The 22,858-nt window shown below is 39.8% G+C and overlaps 1 protein-coding gene across 3 annotated transcripts in view; it reads right to left on the reverse strand.

Annotated features, from left to right (window-relative positions):
- The window catches only part of pidd1 (p53-induced death domain protein 1), a 62,682-nt gene that overhangs the window by 18,553 nt on the left and 21,271 nt on the right, over nt 1-22,858 (reverse strand). For 2 of the 3 annotated variants that reach the window (XM_063062154.1, XM_063062153.1), the window contains exons 7-13: nt 22,039-22,149; nt 17,843-18,025; nt 17,525-17,672; nt 16,117-16,252; nt 9,331-9,481; nt 6,945-7,068; nt 746-864 (exon numbers count right to left, since the gene is read on the reverse strand). In XM_063062154.1, coding sequence (XP_062918224.1) covers nt 746-864; nt 6,945-7,068; nt 9,331-9,481; nt 16,117-16,252; nt 17,525-17,672; nt 17,843-18,025; nt 22,039-22,149 — 972 coding nt within the window. The remainder of the gene's footprint in view (nt 1-745; nt 865-6,944; nt 7,069-9,330; nt 9,482-16,116; nt 16,253-17,524; nt 17,673-17,842; nt 18,026-22,038; nt 22,150-22,858) is intronic. The other variant, XM_063062155.1, reaches the window with a different exon arrangement.

Consider the following 22,858-nt stretch of genomic DNA (forward strand, 5'->3'; position numbering starts at 1 on the left):
TTCACAGGCAGTTATTTGCAGAATGTGACATAGTTTTAGGCTGGAAAACAGCTCAAGAAACTTCAGGAAAGTTGAAAGCATTCGGCTTTTGTGAGTATTAAGAATCAGAATCTACCCGAAGCCAAAAACAAAGGAGTCAATGGAGATACAAAAACATCAGATGATGTTGTGTATACGGAAACCAAGAGGAAAGATTAGATTGCAAAGGGAAAATAAAATAATAGTCCAGTGAATTAAATGCACCATCCCAAGATCAAAATCCACAAATGAGAAGAAGAAAAAGGAAGGAAGAAAGAGATGAAGAGAAGGAATGTGAGAAAGAAAAAGAAAATGATTGAAGAAGATCCAGGGAGAGGAAAGGAGCCGAAAGGTATCGAGATCTGTCAGTGTAACTTCCTCCAGTCTCAAGAGTCCAGTCCTACAACCAGCAGGGAGGAGGCCCCAGAACCTAGGATTGTTTTCACAGCCACAGGTCTCAGCTGCCAAGAGTGATCACCCTTGTCAGGATAGACATTACCCCACAAGAGTAAGAAAGCCTTCACAGATATTAAATCTTTTCACTTAAATGGGAGAATCTAAAATTTACTATGCTGTGGATGTCTGTATACAGTAATTGTATTATATAGTATACTACACCAGTATTTCTTGGATTGCCGTGTTTCCTTTGAATTAATTTAATGTTTTGAAGTTACAATACTTAACAATGTACATTTGCAATCACCGAAGCGGAAGGAGCATCATTCACCTGTCCTTTCACATCTTGCGTTTTCCTGTCTGCTAGAGCAGAGACATAAACCTCTTTAATGTTCTTCAGATGTGAATAAAAGGTGAAACTGATTCTCCCATCTATGCAGTCTGGCCGATCTGAAAACAAAGTAAAACTTAATGAGCTGATGAAGAGTTTGTTGTTCATAGCAAGGATAGTCATAGATTACAGGGTGATATATATCAGCTGGTAAAGTTGGCAAAATCAAAGGCAGACAAAACTAAATTCTGGTAAGTGTAAGATGAAGAACCTTAGAAGAACTAATGAAGGTAGTGCACACACAATAAATAGCAGCACCTTAGGGAGTGTTGAGGAGAAGAGTTCAAGCTTCACTGAACATGACAGCTCAATAAGGAGGTAACAAAGGCAATTAGGATATTTATATTTGATGCTCATGATAACAAGAGTGGCAACATTATGGTACAATCTTATAAAACATTGGTTAGGCCGCAGCTAGAACTTTGTGTCTAATTCTAGCTGCCACATTATAGGAAGGCCATGATTACACTGGAGATGGTACAGAGAAGATTCATCAAGAGGTTGCCTTGGATAGAGCATTTTAATTATCAGTAGGCTGATAAGGCTGGATTGGCTTTTTGTAGAGCAGAGGGCTTGAGAGAGTTATACAGGATTAAGCTGGGCATGAATACCACAGGTAGTAAGAAACTTCCTCCTTATCAGTGGCATCTAAAACTAGAGTGCATAGATTTAAGGTGAGGATAATAACCTCTAGAGGGGACTTTTTTCACCTGGAACCTGGAATGTTGTGCCTGAGTGGGTAAGGGAGTTAAGTACTCCCAGAACCTTTATAGTACCTCAGGATCAGTATGAGTTTAATATTACCAGCAGATGTCGTAAAATTGGTTGACTTTGCTGCAACAGTACAATGCAATACATAATAATAGGGAAAATCATGAATTATAGTAAATATATATGTATATATAAAACAGTTAAATTAAATAAATAGAAATAAAAAAGTAGTGAGGTAGTGTTCGTGGGTTCAATGCCCATTCAGAAATCTGATGGCAGAGGAGAAGAAGTTGTACCTGAATTGTTGAGTGTGTGACTTCAGGTTTCTGTACCTCCTTCCTGATGGCAGCAAAGAGGATAAGACATGACCAGTGTGATGGGAGTCCTTAATGATGGATGCCACCTTTTTGAAGCATCGCTCCTTGAAGATGTCCTGTTTGCTATGGAGGCCAGTGCCCATGATGGAACTAGACAAGCACTTGAATCACCAATGTACAGAGTGTTTCAGGCTATGTGTTAGAAGCATAGAAAACCTACAGCACAATACAGGTCCTTCAGCCCAAAAAGCCGTGTCAAACATGTCCTTACCTTAGAAATTACCTAGGGTGACCCATAGCCCTCTATTTTTCTAAACTCCATGTACCTATCCAGGAGTCTCTTAAAAGACCCTATCATTTCCACCTCCATCACTGTCACCGGCAGCCCATTCCACCTCTCACCACTCTCTGCGTAAAAAACTTACCCCTGACATCTCCTCCGTACCGACTTCCAAGCACCTTAAAACTATGCCCTCTCGTGCTAGCCAATTCAGCCCTGGGAAAAAGCCTCTGACTATCCACACGATCAATGCCTCTCATCATCTTATGCACCTCTATCAGGTCACCTCTCATCTTCCGTCGCTCCAAGGAGAAAAGGCCGAGTTCACTCAACCTATTCTCATAAAGCATGCTCCCCAATCCAGGCAACATCCTTGTAAATCTCCCCTGCATCCTTTATATGGTTTTCACATCCTTCCTGTAGTGAGGCAACCAGAACTGAGCACAGTACTCCAAGTGGGGTCTGACCAGGGTCCTATACATCTGCAACATTACCTCTCGGCTCCTAAACTCAATCCCACTAATGATGAAGGCCAATGCACCATATGCCTTCTTAATCACAGAGTGTTGGTAAATGGGATTAGCTCTCAGGGGTTCCCAAGCTGGGTCCACAGACACCCCTCCCCCCTGTTAATGGTAAGGCTCCATGGCATAAAAAAGTTTGGGAACCCCTGATTGGCTTAAAGGGCCCATGTGCAGTATGACCTAATGATCAAAAAGATTAATACAAATAATTACTGACGAGTGTTATAACACATTTTCCTCTACATCACATCTGAGTACTAGCCTCGGTCATGATTACGTGACTACCAAATTCCTTTTGATCAACAGGCTAATTAAAGTATCTTAATCATCCCATTCTCTGTACAGCAAAAACACCAGCATGGAAATGGTGTAATACAATATGGTTGGCACTGAACTATTTATGTAGTTATTTGAATTAGGCAATATAAGGTTTAATGTCGCACTATAGAAAAGAACACCATGATCATGAATAATTATGATATGAGTTGTCAAATGGTCATAAGAGGAGCCTCAAAGCTAAAATGTATATTCTGAGAAATTAATTCCTGAAGTTGTCCCCTCATGGTTTATGTGCCACACATCAAGTATTTTGTATGTCATGGTACTCTGTTAATTTTAATTGAGGGCTACAAACAATTGGCTCAATTGTCAGTCATAGAACATCCAACAAAACTATTTTACATTTTTAAAAATATACTTCCTCCCCTTGGAACCACTGCAGCCCCAACTCTTTCTTCCTCAATAACAGGACCCGCTGAAGTACAAACCCAGAAACATTGTGAGTAACCTTACCAATGTTGGATGCTGGTTCACACACCGGAACAGAAGATCTCTTCACCCAGGCAGCCATCATCTCCACCACAGATGAAAAGAGATAATGCGAAATACTACCTTGCAGTGTTCGATCTATAGCTCTGTAGGTCTTCAAATGACATTTAAATGTGCTTGTAGTTTCTGCCCCCATGACTCTTTCAGACTGTGAGCTCCCAGCCTCTACCATCCTCTGGGTGAATATTGTTTTCTTCATTTACATTTTAATCCTGCTACCAATGACTTTAAACCTAGGCCATCTTGTTAACAACTCCTCTCCCAAGAGGAATATGTCCTTTCTACTTACCCTATTTTCCATCATATTTTCCATACCTCAATTAAGTCTCTTCTCAGTCTCCTTTATTCATAAGCAAAACCAAGATTATCCAATCTTTACTCCCTGCTAAAATTTTTCAACCCTGACATCTGCCTCTGCATCCTCTCCAGTGCAATCGTAATGTGATGGCCACAACAGGACGTTGTACCCAAACGATAGTGCTTATACCATTCTTGTATAAAAACTTTGCTCATTCATGCACTACTTTGGCTAGCACAAGAATGCATTCCATATGCCTTTTTAATTTAAGGATGTGTGGACAGTTTTATCTGTTGTATGCCTCTCAATATTCTCCCATTTCCTCTTTTACTAATTTGTGGGACCTGGATACCACTGACAATCACAGCATTTCTTATCCAATCACCATTGCTCCTGAACCAAGGAGTGAGTTGTGAGTTAGTCATATTGGTGGATCTGGAATCAAGTAAAGGCCTGACAAGATGAGGAGAGAGGACTTCCTTTCCTGAGGACCTAACTGCTTTCAAGATCATCCAGTAGGTTTGTGGATACTGCTACCAAGACCAGCTTTAAATAATTACTTGAATTTAAATTCCCCAGCTACCATGGTGGGATTCAAACTTACAAGTATGGAACAGGACTCAGACCTCCTGCTGCTGGTTCGGAAACCTCAATCATTCTGCTACCGATATAAGTTACAAATAGCCATATGTCAGATTCTCTGAGCCCAATCTTGCAAATGAACAACAACGAATCTGACAAGGGTTGACACCATTACTATGTAAAACTAATAGCAATTTCAGGCATCTGCACATGGCAGTTAAATGTGGAACTTCAGAAATTGCTGTTGGGATAAACCCATCCTCCACATGGCATGCTATTTCAAATTGGATGAATGCAGTCAATGCAGAATCAGTAGTGTGGTATGAACTTTGATTTTTTTTTTCTGTACCATTTTCAATATAAAATCATTGAAAATGTTATGAATTGCTGACTGAGGTCTCACTGAATTGCACAACTGTACAATTGTAGAATGGCCGCTCTAACCCTGAAAAAAATATTTTCAGAGGTGGGTAGGTGTAACTTGGCATTTGAAAACTCCATTTGATTGCACTCGATGGGGTGCAGAGGAGATTTACAAATACATTGGCAGGACTGGAGAATTTAAACAATGATGAAAGATTGGACAGCCAGGATTTCTTTCTTTGGAATAGTCAAGACTTAATACATTTGTATAAAATTGTGAGGAACCCAGGTAAAGGGAAAAGCCCAATTTCCTTTAGTATAAGGGTGAAAAACCATGGGGAAGAGATTTCAAGTAACTAGTGGAAGGATTAGAATGGAGATAAGAAAGACAGAAGATGGTAATTGTGTGAAATGTACTGCCTGCAAAGGCGGTAGAGGCAGAAATGTCAACCATATTTACAAAGTACTTCGATATTTGTAGAGCCAAGACCAGCAGGACCAAGAACCTAGTGGAAAGGATTGGGGAGTTCATTTCCATCTGATGCAAGAATGAAGGACCAAATGGCCTCCTACAGTGCTGTACATTTTCTAGCATTATACTTTATAAAATTTCTTTATGAAGTTTCAGATTTTACCTTAAACATGCATGTGTTACTCAATCTTAATTTAGCTTTTCATAAAATGTTTCTGGTAATTACTGTATAAAAATTAATGTTCTTCACTTCTTGCTTTCAGGCCTATTGACAACTCAATTTCATGACATCAGTGTTGCTTGTGAAGACCATAAAATGCAGGAGCAGAATTAGGCCTTTTGGCCCATCAAGTCTGCTTCGCCATTCCATCATGGCTGATTTGTTATCCCTCTCAACCCCATTCTCCTGTCTTCTCCACATAATCTTGATGCCCTGGCTAACCAAGAACCCACCAAACTCCACTTTTAACATACTCAATAACTTGGCCTCCACAGCTGTCCATGGCAATGAATCCCACAGATTCACCACCCGCTGGCTATGGAAAATTCCTGAACGCTATTCTAAATGGATGTCCCTCAATTCTGAGGCTGTGCCCTCTGGTCCTAGACTCCCCCGCTACAGGAAACATCCTCTCCACATCCATTCTATTTAGGCCTTTCAATATTCAATAGGTTTCAATGAGATCCCCCCCTCATTCTTCTAAACTCCTGTGAGTAAATGCCCAGAGCCATCAAATGCTTCTCAGATGTTAACCCTTTCATTCCTGGAATCATTCTCACGAACCTCCTCTGGACCCTCTCCGATCCCCAAAACAGTTCACAATATTCCATCTGATGCAAACACAATGGATCAAATAGCTTCCTACAGTACTGTATATATTCTGTGTGACAGATGCTCCTCAATTTCATGTCACAGTAGAAAAGGAGAAATCCATGCCAGAGAACTCAGTTAAGCTTTGTGGCTGGATTCAAGGTCAGTGACGAGATTATCCCTTTGGCAATCAATACAAAATCCAGGACAATGATTTCAAAATTACCCTTTCCGGTCCTGTAATAGATGACTGCGAACGACAGTAGGAGACGTAAAGCAGATTATCAAGGAACCCAAAATTAGAATTTATAATGATGTAGATTATAAAAGGAGAAAGAAAATCCATTATGGTTTTATGAACTCTTAACATAATCCTTATCACAATATGAAGAACTCAAAGTTGAGTATTTTGACTTTTTTAAATCAAAATCATACAATATTATATGACCTGAATCACAAGATTCTTCTCTAACAGATAAGAAATGTGCTGTTAACACAGCCTGAAAAATATTAAATCATTTCAGGAACTATGATCTATTGTAAATTAAATTATTTTTAAAAATTTGTCAACATTTAAAAATTAATGCACAAGTTTTGTCCTAAAATGCATTAGATATGGAATAAATATTTTAAGTTTGGGATCTCCTATTTGTAATTATATGATCAACTTGTGTTGTAAAACAATGGAAGATGTATTGTTTTCAATAAATCACCTGTTCCTCTGATTTAGAAGGGAAATGAATAATAGTGAATAATGAATGGTGAAATATTTCCTCTGCTTGAAGGTTATTTTGCATTTGACAACAAATAATTTCAATAAATAGAAGTTCAAAACGAAAATCTGTCCCTGCTAATGGAAAACAACTGTCAATTCTAAAGGAAACTCCCATTAGCAGTGAAACATCATGTTCAAACATCCATAGATTAACCAGCATTCCATGATTTGGCCTTACCTGAAACAATTTCAATCCCTTTTTCAAATCCAGCAAAAAACTGTTCTCCTTCAAACATTTCCACAATGTCAGATGGCTCAGGCCCCCAATACCTCTTCTCTAAATTCTTGCAGACAGACTCAACCTGTGTAATAAAAATACATGTTAAGAGAAGACAATGAAAGTCTCAAGACAACTCATCTATTATGACACAGACGAGAAAAGATGGAGACTTGATCTCTCAATCTATCTTGTCATGGCTTGTGGACTTTATTTGTCCACCATCACTGCCTATCTCTGAGGATCCTACCTCAAAGCAACATCTTGATGCAGCTACAAAGAAGGCACGACAGCAGCTATATTTCATTGGGAGTTTGAGGAGATTTGGTTTGTCAACTAAAAACACTCGAAAACTTCTACAAATGTACCGTGGAGAGCATTCTGACTGGTTGTATCATGGTCTGGTATGGAGGGGTGACTGCACAAGATTGAAGTAAGTTGCAGCAACATGTAAAATTAGTCAGCTCCATCATGGGTATTCATGACATCTTTAAGAAGCGGTGCCTTAGGAAGGCGGCGCCCATCATGAAGGATCCCCACCACCCAGAACATGCCCACTTCACACTGTTACCATCAAGAAGGAGGTACAGAAGTCTGAAGGCATGCATGCAGTGGTTTAGGAACAGCTTCTTCCCCTCTGCCTTATGATTTCTAAATAGACATGAACACTACCTCACTACTTCTTTATTTCTGTTTTATTCTCGCTACTTATTTTAACTATTTAATAGACACTGTAAGTCAATTTTTTCCTCTATATTTATCTATCATGTATTTCATTGTACTCCTGCCATAAATTTAACAAATTTCCTGACATATGCCAGTGATATTAAACCTGATTCAGATTTTCTCAGTAAATCTAACACTACAGTCTGCACACTACCTCACTTTTTAATATATTATTTCCATTTTTTGCACAATTTTTAATCTATTCAATATACATACACTGTAATTGATTACTTATTATTATCTTATTTTTATTTATTTTATTTATCTTCTATATTATGCATTGCATTGAACTGCTGCTGCTAAGTTAACAAATTTCACGACACATGCCGGTGATAATAAACCTGATTCTGGTTCTTTCCTTTCGTACTATTTCAGGTATGGAATGATCTGGATGGCATAGAAGCAACTCTGTATTCAAAGTACATTCATTATCAAAGTATACAACCCTGAGATCCGTCTTCCCACAGACAGCCATGAAACAAAAAATGACCATGGAACCAGTTCAAAGAAAAACATCAAAACCCCCCTTCCCCATGTGCAAGAAAAAGACAAATCGTGCAAACGGCCGCAAAATAAAAGCTAAAGCACAGAATATAAAACACAAAATCAAAAGGCAGATTTCAGTTCAGCACAGTGTTCATTATCTGCAGGCTGCCCCGATTCAAAAATCGCCCAAAAGGTAGTAACAAAAAAGAGACCAGAGAACAGAATGTGAGTTAAGAGTCCAATCTACAAACCATGTTGATTAAACTTTGCTCTGGCTCCATCCTCCGACAGCATCGGCGGAGAGAGCGAGACTGACACACGTGTATCTTAATACACGTGACAATAATACACCAATTATCAGAAGGAGTTTATTCAGTCCATTGGGTCCATGACAACTTTTGTCAGACAAATTCACTTTCTCCTTTCATTCTTTGTAGCCCTGTGACTTACTTTCTCTCACAAGACCTTCAGCCGAGAACCTTGGTTCTTTTGCCACTGGAAGAGGTAACGTACAGTGGGTAATTAACTTATCAGCATACCTCTGGGACTTGGGAAGAAACCAAAGAAGAGCAAATGGTCACTGGAAGAAGATGCAAATTCCACACAGACAGCACCAGAGGTCAGGATTGAACCAAAGTGAGTCAGCACCTCTGTTAGCTGCACTACTGGGCTATCAATTGTAATGTAGACAAGCTTTTACACATAAAGTTGGACAAAACCTGTTAATTGTTGTCCTGAAGCAGGTGACTAGAATGACTGAACAGGAGGACAACTGTCTCAATCAGAGCATTGAACTTTCCTGCCCCACTCTAGGGATCCAGGATTTCCAGTCTGGCACACCCGTCAAGATCCGGGGAATGCTGCAGTATTGGTGGAGGAGGCTTCCTTTAGATTTTTAGTTAGATGGGCTCCTAACTTGTCAGTTGGAATGGTCTTCAGCAAATTTTATTCTAAATTCAACTTCATTAAATACATATCATCAAGCCATTCTCATACTGATGTCAGTGGAACCTTAAATTGGTGCACTTTCTACATTAAATTAGTGATATTAGAGACTGAAAATTATTTGGAACTGTCTTAAGGACATGAAGGAACTGATACAAGTGCAAGTCTCTTCTCACTTAAAAAGACCCACCTTGTGTTTGGGAAGGCACTGGAGCAGAACTTGCTCTGGGTCCCTCTTTCTTTGCAGTGCCAGAAAACTGACCTGCCACCTTCTCAGGCGTTCGTACACATTTTTAGCGATTCCACCAACATATGTTTTAGTTGTGTACCATAGCCAGTACCTGATTAATGCAAACAGAAAACAGAATTTCAGCGAGTTCATCATATTGGACAAATAGGTGTGAACCTCCAGAGCCACATTTGCAACTTTCAATAGCGTAGGGATAGAAAACGGAGAAGTTATTTGGAAAGAGGATGTGTGAAAAGGGGATTGTTACAAACCCAAGTGGCAAAAATAACCAAATGCTTAATTCACCATGCCCACGACCACATATTTTTCCATTTGCATATTTGTGCACCTGTGTAATTCTAGTCTCCCACCCTGTAGAACATACTCCTGCTCATTGAACTGCAGATTTGTCATACAGGAAGAGATCAAGTGGCCATGGACTGTATTCTCATAAACCTTGAAGAATATGAGTTGATGTCATTGAAAAGAACAAACTTCTTATGGAGTTTAACTGGATAGACACAGGATAATATTTTTCCTGGTTGGGGACTTGACAATCAGGAGTCACAGTCTCAAAATAAGGGGTCAGCCATTCAGGCCAGAGATGAGGAAGTATTTTTTATTCACCCAAAAAGGTGAGACTCTTTCAAATTCTTTACTGAACAAGCCTTGGGTTCCACACCACCAGGTTCAGGAACAGTTTTTACCCTACAACCTTTAGGCTCCTGAACCATTGTGGATAACTTCACTCACCACTACTCTAAACCGATTCTACGATCTACAGGAACTCTTTTCAACTCATGTTCTCAGTAACATTTTTATTTGCCGTTTGTCTTCTTTCTGCACGTTGATCTTTGTCAGTCTTTGTCTTGGAAAATTCTATTGTATTTCTTTTTTCCCTGTATAAATGCCTGCAAGGCAATGAATCTTAAGGTAGTATATGATGGCATACACACTTATTAGACAATAAATTTACTTTCATCTTTGAAGCCTCACTGAGAATATTCAAGGTAGAAATCCAAGGGATTTTTAGACATTGTGGGAACTAAGAGACTTGGAGCAGTGGAGGAATGTAGCACTGAGGGAAAGTGTAGCTACAAATTTATTGAACATCGAAGCAGGCTGAAAATAGATGGCCAAGTACACTGAATGTCCTGATATTAAAATTTGAACAAGGAAGATACGTACTGGTAGAGGGTGTTTGAATAGTTAATGTGAAATGTTAAGTGGAAACCATTCATATAGACAGAGGAGAGCTACATGGCAATTTTGCTCTATCTGATCTGCCAGACTGCTTTTGCTTGCCTGACAGTTCCAGAGAGTAATTTCCCATGGAATTATCTGACTTACTGGCTCTGGGGTTTCTGCCACCTGAGCCACAGATTTCTCCTCCCATGACAGTGTGCTACAGCGTTCTGAGCTGCAGGGGGTGGAGGATGGATGGCTGATGGGAAGGAAGAGATTAATTAATTTGAATTTTCTCCCCCAAGGGCTGTAGATGTTCAGTCATTAAGATTATTCAAAGCAGATAGCTTTCTGGATATTAATGAATCATGGGATAGTAATGGAAAAAAGATCAGTTGTGACTTTGACAAGTGGTGGGCAGGCTCAAAGGACTAGATGGCCTACTCCTGCTCCTATCTTCTCTTACGTTCTTAATGGTGGAAAGATTTGTCACAATACTCTAGCTATCATGAGGGTGGGCGAAGTTTGATGGACCATCCTACCTGTCACTTGTACTTACTTGTCTTAATTTTAGAATATCTTCCGCATTTTCAACTACGCTACTCTAGCCAAATGTTATCTTCAGATATTGTGCAATGTCTGACATGCTGTGGATTGATGTCCTGCGAATAAATGCACATGAGTATTTTCTGCCCTGGAAAGGTCACATGGAGATGCTGTGCCGAAGTACGGGGGAGGTTTGTGTCACTCTTGTACAAGCCGTCCCAGAAGGAAAATTCTTATTGCGCACAAAAGCATAAGGTGCCAGGAACCTTGCGTGATGGAAGGATCACTTGGAGGGGAATAGACAGATGACATTTTGGGTCAAGATCCTCCATCAGGACTGGAAAGGAAGTGAGGGGCAGAAGCCAGAATAAGAAGGTAGGTGGAGGAGAAGGTGTACAGACTGGCTGGTGATAGCTGAGTCCAGGTGAGGTGAAGGTGGGTGTGTACGTGAGGAGAGATGAAGTAAGAAGCTGGTAGGAGAAAGGAAGAAGAGGTAAAGGGCTGAAGCAGAAGGAATCTAATAGGAGAGGACAGTAGACCATGGAAGAAAGGGAAGGAGGAGGGTAACCAGAGGAAGATGTTGGGCAGGTGAGGAGAAGGAATAAGAAGGTAACCAAAATGGGGAATGAAAAAAGAAATAAAAGAAGGAGGGGCGACTGATTTGTCAAGCACCTTCTCTCTTTTAGCAGTAAACGACAGGATCACTCGGTGGATACCCATTTCACTTTGACTTCCCATTCCCATTTTGACACGTCCGTGCACGGCCTCCTCTACTGCCATGACGAGGACAAACTCAGGTGTGAGGTATTTCTTCTGGATGGACTCCAACCTGATGGTATGTACATTGATTTCTCTAACTTCCAGTAATTTCTCACAAAGGGTGATTTACGTACCTTTAGAGATTCCTAGCAGAGATATTTAAATCATCCTTAGTGACAGGTGAGGTCTCGGAGCACTGGAGGATAGCTAATGTTGGCTCAAAAAATAAATCAGGAAATTACAGGCCAGTGAGCCTGACATCAGTAGTGGGAAAGTTATTGGAAAGTATTCTAAAGGACCGAATATATGAGTATTTGGATGGACAAGGATTGACTAGGGTTAGTCAGGATGGCTTTGTGCATGGTAGGCTGGGCCCAACCAATCTTATAGAGTTTTTCAAGGAAGTTACCAGGAAAGTTGATGAAGGCAAGGCAGCGGACCGGGCCGCGAGGAAACGATATGATTTGGCGATAGGAGTCAGCTGCACCTTTCCTCACTCCCTGTCATGCCCACTGTCGAGCCATTATGCATGCGGGGTCATTACCCGCGCGTCATCCATGTCAGCGCGAGAAGAAGATCAACTCCTCGAACTTGCAAATGACGGCGGGCTGAAAAGTATGTTTGACATAACATGTGCTGGCATTCTGGCTCAAAGTCAAGGTTAGATATCCTGAGATAGTTAGGAAAGCACTGAAAACGTTGCTTCCATTTCCAACATATCTCTGCAATGAATGCAACGAAAACTAAATTGCGGAATAGACTGGACATAAGGAACCCCCTTCGAGTATCGCTGTCTCCCGTCACCCCTCCATAGGACTGTCTTGTTGCAGGAAAACAAGCCCAGGGCTCCCACTGATTCAGCAATATTGGTGCGTTGCAATGATTTTATATGTTCATACGGGGGAAATATGTGCTGTGTGTTTAATATCTAAACGTTACTTAAAATGTTATAATGCTATTGACTTACTTATATAACCATATAACAATTACAGCACGGAAACAGGCCATCTCTGCCCTTCTAGTCCGTGCCTAACGCTACTCTCACCTAGTCCCACCGACCTGCACTCAGCCCATAACCCTCCATTCTGTTCCGGTCCATATACCTATCCAATTTAACTTTAAATGATAATATCGAACCTGCCTCTACCACTTCTACTGGAAGTTGGTTCAACACTTACTTCAAGCTCCCCTGTCCTCCCCTGTTAATTGACTTATCGTTATTTTCATGCGAGGAAAATATGCGCTGTGTGTTTAATATTAAATTCGTTAGAGAAACCCATTTAGAAACAAAATTGAGTGTATTAGCCACTTATCACATATATTCCGGTCATGATTAACAAACTCCCCCCCGCCCCACAGAATCGCCAAAAATGGTTTGTAGAAAAAAAGGCACGTACATGCATGCGCAAATCACACATGCGCACTGGTACCCGCGCAAGGCTTCATGGTCATTGTAGTTTCATGGGGTAAACAACATATTTGACTGCTACTCTTGTCCGTTGGCAACCCTACCCCCACCCCCCCCCCACACCTGGGTCGGCCGGTCCGCAAGAATATTGTCAATATGAAACCAGTCCGCACTGCAAAAAAGTTTGGGGACCCCTGGTCTACATAGACTTCAACAAGGCATTTGATGAGGTCCTGCATTTGATGGGAGGTTGGTCAAGAAGGTTCATGCACTTGGCATTCAAGATGAGGTAGTAAATTGGATTAGACATTGGTTTTGTGGAAGAGATTGTTAGTAGACAGTTGCCTCTCTGACTTGAGGTTGGTGTTTACTGAAGTGCCACAGGAATTGGAGTGGGGTCCATTGTTGTTTGTCATTTATTTCAATGATCTGGATGATAATGTGCTTAACTGGATCAGCAAATTTGCTGGTGACACCAAGATTGGAGGTGCAGTGGACAGCAAGGAAGGCCATCATGGCTTGCAGAGGGATCTGGACCAGCTGGAAAAATGGACTGAAAAAGGGCAGATGGAACTTAATGTAGACAAGCGCAAGGTGTTGCACTTCTGTAGGACCAATACAGGTTGGTCTTACAGTGACTGGTAGGGCACTGAGGAATGTGGCAGAACATAGGGGCCTGGGAATACAGGAATGTAATACATTGAAAGTGGCGTCACAGGTAGATAGGGTTGTAAAGGAAGTTTTTGGTACATTGGCCTTCATAATTATTGAGTGCAGGAGATGGGATGTTACGTTGAAGTTGTACAAGACATTGGTGAGGCCATTGGTGCAGCTAATTTGCTGCAATTTTGGTCACCTACCTACAGGAAAGATGTAAATAAAGTTGAAAGAGTACGGAGAAAATTTACAAGAACGTTGCCAGGTCTGGTGGAGCTGACATATAAGGAAAGATTAGAACTTTTGTCCTTGGAACATAGAAGATTGAAAGGAGATTTGATAGAGGTATACACAATTATGAGGGGTATAGATAGGGTAAATGCAAGCAGGCTTTTTTTCCACCAAGGTTGGATCGGACTACAACTAGAGGTCATGGGTTAAGGGTAAAAGATGGAAAAGTTAAGGGGAACATGAGGGGAAACTTCTTTATTCAGAGGGTCGTGAGAATGAAGAATGAGCTGCCAGCATACGTGGTGCGTGCAAGCTGTATTTTAAAGTTTAAGAGAAGTTTGGATAGGTACAGTACATAGATGGTAGGGGTATGGAGGGCTATGGTTCCAGTGCAGGCTGATGGGAGTTTAAATAGCTTGGCATGGACTAGGTGGGCCGAATGGTCTGTATCTGTACTTTTCATTGACTCTATGACCTCTCTCCTCTCTTCTTCCATTCCCATTCTGGTTTCCAGTGGGCTAGGTTAAAGTGTCAATCTTATTTAAATTCTTAAGGCTAGAAGATCCGAAACTCAGCTTTTTCATATCTGGAGGCCCCTGAATGACAGGGAATAAGAAGAATAATGTTGATTTAAATATTTGAAATGATAACATTAAAACATATTTTATGTATGTTATGTAAATATACTATGTGTATCAATTTAATGCAGAATAATATTATATGAGAAAACATTTGAATGGACGGTAACTGTGAAAATGAAAACATTTGTAGCACGTTATACATATTAATACATGTGTACAACAGAAGCTGGTGTTTATGCTGGTAGTCCATGACAGTGAGTGCAATTATTAAGCTGCATACGCTGCAGAATAAAGGGATGGTTGTAAACTTTCTGAACAAAGTGGAGATTCAGAAGGCTGGGGCATGTAGTATAAGAATGGAATAATCAACCTAAGAAGAAGTGTGACGACACAAAATCATGGCAGAGTTGGGCCAAAGATGTCTTTGATGCTGTAAGGCTCTTTGACTCTAGGACAAAACTAATTACTTTTGAAATACATTATGAGGTAACCACAAAAATATAAGAAAATATAGAACGTCATTTCTCTAGTGAAAAGCAGGAAAATCCCAAACGTCAAGCACACGTTTTACCATCATTGAAGATCCTGGAAGTAATAATGGTTTATTTTTTCAGCCCCACCCAAGGTTGCTATTTAAAATGTTTTCACTAGAGAATGCTGAAATCCCTCATTTAGGTCAAGATCTAGTTTATGCACTAAACTGTTATTTCAGGATCAGTCATTCATCTCAATTACAATCCAGATAGCAATGGTATTTTAATGCAATTACATAACTGAAATCTTGGTTTAAACAAATTACCATCCTTTCATGTAAAAAAATGGGTTTTATGCCCAAGCTACTTTCAGCCTAGGCTCCTGAGCAGATACTCATTTTGAATGCAAATGCACAGAAAAACAGAAAATGCATCAGCATGCTTAGCTAAAACCTCTATCAACATTTCTACACTTGCTCATTTCACAGCCTTCAGAAGCTGGAGGGGTATTTTAACACGTTACACTTCAGAAGCTTCTATTGATGGATTTTTTCTTAGCTTTGCTGGGTGTTGGAAGGACATGCAGAACATTATTTTGGGATTTCCATCATCTACAATTCCAGCATGTTACATTCCAACCAGTCTCAGAAATGTAAGGCTTTCCTTATTATGGCTGGGACAAAACTGCGAGCTCCCTAACAAAAAAACACTTGTAGAAGTACCATTGCCATGAGAACTAGAATCGTTCAAGAAGCATGGTATGGGTATAGTAGGGTAAGCAGCCTGTGTCTGTGTTCCACCACTCTGCAGCTCTACTGGGTTCATTTGTGGGAACACTTTATCCAGCCTTCCCAGCGATGGATGGTTAATAACAGATATTGCAAATGGTGTTCTTCACATGTCTTACCATGAAAAATGGTAAACTTCAAAAATGGCATAAAGGTGAGTGAATTCCAGCACCACCTGATCCGTAATGTCCATCCAATCCTGAATCTCTGGATCTCCGTGAAGTAAATGAACTTTGGAACGGGCCAGAGTAAAACCTTGGTCAAAGATTTTGTTGAAGAAATACAAAATTAGTTTTAATACTTCTTCTTTTAAAAAAAATGACTATCATTACTGATTCTAAATAGGCTACAGAACATGAACAGTGAATGATTCAGACAATGTACTTTAAAATGACACCAGTTTTGAATTCCTTATTACTCAGATTAGGACAGACATGCAAAAGTTCTCAACCACGGGCACGCCCTCTTAGCTAGAGGACGATGCATGGCTCTCAAGAGTTTGGGGGGGGGGAAGAAATCATAACTGGAATAACAAACGAGGAAATAAATATTAAGTATCATTTTAGGTAGCATTTACTTGTGAAATTGTTTCTTAAGTCAAGGACACCAGAATGATCTCTCATTCATTTTGATTATCAGCATCTATAAACAGTTCTACTAGGAGAGAATAGTGAGACGTGGCGTAGTTCTCTAATACTCTGACAATGGTGAACCTTTAACATAGTCTGCCTGTACTGGGAGATACTTTTTTGATAACTGCAGCAGCCATCCTAGTGACCATTCTGAAAATGCTTTGTGCACCCAAACCTAAATTTCTTTCTGACTTGACAAAGAAGGCATGCATAAAACAGGAGACTGATTAGTTCATAATTAGGTCATTGGAAAAGTTACGTTAATGGTGGACTTCAGTGAAATATACATTTTTAATGCCCAAATGACTTGGTGTCTGATGTGGTAATGGCAAGATTGTTAAACTTGTCATTCCTCAGTGGAACAGCAATTGCAGAACCCGCAACATAATCAGGTATTCAGAAATACTACAAATCAATAGATCTTTGATCTACTGATCATCCTTAAAGTTACAAAGACTCAAAATGGATACAATCCAAACTGAGCAAATAGCACCATTCTAACAAAGTAGTACAAGTGTGACTACATCTTACAAATCTGGCATTCCTCTGCTCCAAAGTGAGCAGCTATGGCTTCTCCATTTAATAACGGTCCTGGTGAATGCTCTTTGCACTCTCTCCAAAGCACTGATTTCCATCTTAAATCAAGATGTCCAGAATTGGCCACAGTTATTCAAGTGGATTTATTCTTCGGTTTTGTGTCATAGTTTTATGGAACCCTTGACTTCATAAACAAAGATTGCTAAGTAATTTATCGGCAGCCTTCTCATAGTGTATTGCTGCCATCAAAGTTTTGATAGACGGCATCCCAAGTCTCCGTTCTAGCATTCACTTTAAAATTTCATCACTTAGATTTGAAACTACCAACTAACATTAACCAGTGTCTCAGAACACTGACCTGAGATCCCAGAGGGCAATGGAAGCTGAATCGTAACTGGTTTCAGAAAGTCATCCATTGAGCTTTGTGACAGACAGAGCAGAGGGCTTGCAAGAGAGTCCTGATCATCCGTGAGCTCATGTAACTCCTCTACAGTAACAGGGAACACCTATGTTTGAATTCAAGGCAATGTTAGAAGCATCAAGCCAAACAAAAAGAGAAGCAATTAGGGAAAAAATACAATTTTGATGGAAGGCATTCATTCCCTTCACTGGAGGATGGAGCTGATTCAGACATGGTTGTATTCTTAGTGCTCCAAATGAAATACGTAGCACAAACCTGCATTTTCACAGTGCGCGTCTCATTCACTGCCCCGGATGGAAAGATCACCTTGATATTAGGATCCACAGAAGAGAACAGTCGGGTTCCTTCAGTTGGGACAGTGCACTTATTCTCCTTCAGTCGTGAAATAACGATGAACCAGGAGAAATGGAGCACGCTGCAACTGGCCAAGCGTCGTGACTGCATAGAAAACGGTAGTTTTACAAAAAAATACATTGTTAAAACATAGCTGGAAGTATGCAAATTTTAACAAATTTTAATCCATAAACTGTTTCTAGACTGAAAAATTCTGGCCTTTGTGATATATTCAACAAAAAAAATCCTCAACATTAAATATAGTAGTTGTACAAACACTTCTTCCCTACTTCACTCACAGCAGCATGCAATATAGAAAGAGGTGCCTTGTCTATGCTGATAATCCAGTCCCTATTTATACCAATCCCATTGCTCCGTAACTTTGCAAATGAAGTGCTCGTCCAAGTGCTACTTAAATGTGTTGGTGTTACTGCTGTCTCTGTTGCAATTAGCTATGAGATAATGTAGGGAAATTGGAGAAGAAAATGTTTAATTTGATTTTACTAGTAGTAGGAATGACAAAGTTTTCTCTAAGTATTGTTGCCAATGGTTTTGAAAAAAAAACATCAGAGCACAATGGAAGATAATGGATCTTAATCTTGTATTGGAAAGTAGAGTTAATTCTACAGCCAATAGGAAAATATCCCTCATGTGCTTTCTCCTGGCACTAGGGAACTCTGTTGTAACCATAGGAACTCCATCACCATGACTACTATTAAAGAATTCTGTGACATCATCCAAACGATAGAAACAAATGTTAAGTAGCTCAGTAGTGTCAGCAACCGACAGGAAACAACACCCCAATGTACAATTACCAGAATAAACCAGATAGAGCAAACATTCTCAAGCCAGATCATGTTCAAACAGGGGGAGAACATGTGCAGTCCCCAACAACGATAGCCAATTGTATTATGAAGATGACAGAATTCGTAAGACATACTGTGGAGCAAAACATGAAATAAGCTAATGCCACAAAGACCCAACATAGCATGCAGCAGACAATCTTTCTTCAAATTAAATACCACACTTTACAATGATTAATCTACTTGCAAAAGAAATCTGCCCAAGTTACTTACAACTGTATTCGTGGAGATCTGCTTCATTAATGAAATCATTAATGTATTCAGCTAATTAATCCAATGTCATGTGCATGTCTGATCAATATAATCAGCCATCAGAAAGGATATAATGTACTTACTATGACTCCTTTATATTTTTCTAGCAATAATGTTCCTGGAAGCACTTGATGGCCCTCCACTCTACTACAGTAAACTCACTCATCTGGAATTTATGCATCTGTATTCACGCAGTTGCATCGCAATTTTGTAACTAGCGAAGGTTTTAAGGATATTGAACAACTTCATAATTAGTTTCAAAATGTAAATTTGAATATTGCACAACTGAAAAGCACCATACTGCCCATTTGATATTTAGAATTCTGTGATCTTGTTTTAACTAGTAGTCTAGTCAGGCTAAGATATGAGTAAAAAGGCAATTCCGAGCCTACATTTTATTTCATCTTCATGAGAGGACACTTTTTTTCCAAGTATTATACAAAGTAAGTGTGAGAAGGCATTGGAAAGCGGTGCAGATGCAGGCTAAACAGCAGTGACACTCCTGACCATTTGGTCCTTTGCGTGACTGTGAGTACAGACATTCATTAAATTTACTTTTTGATGTATACAGCATGGAGCTCGACTTGTGAGTTCTTCCAGCAGTTTGTGTTTGTTTGTTAATGCTAATTAGTCTTAAAAACATAATAGTAGTGTAAATCAATACTTAAAATGGTAAGGAGATAACATATAGTTTAATAATTTATTTAATGCCTTAAACCTAGAATACTAGTGCGTGATGTACAGTAATTTTTAAGCAATTCTCATGTTGCATGATAGTTTTTGTCTTTTAAAGGTTATTTCCCATTAAAGCTCCAATGATCATATTGTATTTCTAAATCCTACAGCACTAATTTCATCATGTATGTAACATTAATACCTAGCAAAAATAGAACAGAGCCCACCATACTTTTTTTTTGCTATTTTGTTTACTCAGCTCTCGTCTGCTGTCTATAAGCCATGCACTTGACCTGCACAATGAGAAAGGATTTCATGCACAGAAGATGGACACACCAGGCTCCCCACAAAACATGCACAAAATCTCACCCCAATCCCACTGCAATCTTAAGCAATTCAACTAATACATCTTAGTAGTGTTGTGTTAACTGAGGAGAAGGGATTCACAGCACTTCTACCGTGTCAGGTTACACTAATGCAGAAGTTATGAAGCAACTCAAGCAGACATTTGCAAGGCTTGTGATTTTACAGGGGAGGTGGTCAACCAATCAATCGGCTCTTGTGCGAACTCTGACCTGCTCCATGACTCCTGGTGTAGGAAAAAAACTGTTCATTCACTGTATCAGACAGCAACTTCATGTCAAGAGTGGCTTGTGGACAATGCTGCCTCCTTGTGGAGGGTGTGCTTTCACAACATGGCCACAGCAGACGAGCACAGTGCTAACAAATCTCAAGAAGCTTGCACCATCAGGATAAAGCAGCCTACTTGACTGGCACCCATCCACCATCTGAAATATTCATTCCTTCTAACACTGGCACACCTACAAAATGAGGTAAAGTTACTTGCCCAGGCTACTCCAAAAGCACATCCCAAACCCACAATCTCTATCAACAGGAAAGATAAAGGCAGTAGGTGCATAGAAAAACCACCAGCTTCAAGTTCCCCTCTTAATTACACACCATCAGGATTTTGAAATATATTACTCCTTCTCCGATGTTACTAACATTCCAGGAACTTCCTCCCCTTGAGCTCTGTGGGAGTTGTTCCACTAAAAGTTTTGCATTAGTTCAAAAAGGCATATCACCAGTCCTCCTCATGCGGTATTAGAAATGGCCAATAATTGCTGGCCATACCCGTTGATGAAAATGAATGAAAGATAAGCCAATCACCTCCACATTTCTATTTTAACTAGTTCCAAATTTTTCTGCACAAATGCCTTGACTGGCATAATTTGATTTGCTTCCAGGTCTAACAAAGATATTATACACGTAATTAACAGCAACCTATGAAGTGAGTACAGTCGGCCCTCCTTATCCGCGAGGGATTGGTTCGGGGGCCCCTCACGGATACCAAAAAAGACGGATGCTCAGGTCCCTTATTCAACCTGTCTCAATGCGGTGGACATTAGGACCCAGCGGAACCCCGGACCCTATTTAACCTGTCTCAGTGCGGTGGGCATTAGGACCCGGCGGCGGCACTCTGAATCTGCAGTGTTTCTGTTCATGAAAATAATCACCACCACAATTGAAAATAAAGAGGAAATAATAAAGCGATCAGAAAGAGGTGAAACGCCATCAATCATTGGAAAAGCGTTAGGCTACAGTTGGTCAATGATTGGAACAATTTTAAAGGATAAAATGAGAAAGGCCCTGCCCGATTAAAGCTACAATTATTACTAAGCAACTCAGTGGTTTAATTATTGGGTTTTGGGGTTTTGGGTTTTTGATCCTCCACATCAACCCAGCAGGGATGGAGAGCGTGGTCGGGAGAGATCAGTCACTGGATCGAACTCAGGAACTTCCGTTCCCGAGCCCAGCGCTGAAACATACGTTTCTTCAGTGTTTTATATGCATAGAAAGGTAAAATATATACTATATACTAAGACAAACGTTTGACTAACTGACGCTAAGTAATACCGGATGCACCTGTTCAGACTTACTTAGTAAGAGAACTTTTTTTTTCGATCCCGATCCATGATATCCTACACACATCCTCCCGTATACTTTAAATCATCTCTAGATTACTTATAATACCTAATACAATGTAAATGCTATGTAAAATAGTTTTATACTGCATTGTTTAGGGAATAATGACAAGGAAAAAAAGTCTGTACATGCTCGAACAGCAAGTGCTGGAAGAACACTTCTGGGTTTTCTCGATTCGCGGTTGGTTGAATTCACGCATGTGGAACTCGCGGATAAGGAGGACCGACTGTAATACTAAAAAGTACACCTCTAACATTTACTATTTGAAGAATAGATCAATTGAAAAATCTTCCAACGTTAAATACACTTTTATAATTATGAGCATAACTAATTACCCAGTACCTTAGAAATCTTGGTCTCCAAATTATTCCAGCTTCCGTTGAACGTTCGCATCACAACTTCTCTTTTGTGGTCAGAACGAGAAGAAATATATGGCATCCAAATAACCACTTCCTGTACAAAGGGAAAATTGTCACAGTAATAAAGTCCTATGGCAAAGAAACAGGCCCTTGTACCCAACACGTCCATGGGTAATCTATACTAATCCTATTTGCATGCATTAGGGTTATATTCTTCTATGCCTTACATCAGGCATTGAACAATAACCTGCCTTATAAGGTTATGTTTATGTCCAATCAATGTGGTCTGAATTACAGTTTACCATTAAAACCCAAAAGTCAACCAATACTCCCCCAATACAGACTCGACACAAATCAGACATTCAGTTCACAATGTCTGATTAGGGAAAAAAAAGGGAAATTCCTCTTGCAACCCGTAGTGCCTAGCTGTATGCAATTCACCATTGCTAAGCTCTAAAACAAATTTAAAAACATTTTGCGATATACTATCATCCCTCACTACAACAATTATCTGAGGCTATACAGTGGATTCTGGTTAATTGGGACACATTGGGACCAGTACATTTTGGCCCAATTAAGCAGCTGTCCTAATTAGCCAAAGGTTCATGGAATTGTTAAAAAGCTATAAAAAAGCCAAACTGTTTGAGTAAAATTTGTGTATTTAAATGAAATACAGAAAATACTGAAAGACTACGTGTATCTCTACAGTACTATAAAACTGCATACTAGTTCCTAATGTTATTGATGGGAGGAATTCATCTGATGTATGCTACCATGTTATTTTGATTTACTGTAAATGAACA

This window comes from Mobula hypostoma, chromosome 11 (assembly GCF_963921235.1).
Source record: "Mobula hypostoma chromosome 11, sMobHyp1.1, whole genome shotgun sequence".
In the NCBI taxonomy this organism is placed as follows: Eukaryota; Metazoa; Chordata; class Chondrichthyes; order Myliobatiformes; family Myliobatidae; genus Mobula; species Mobula hypostoma.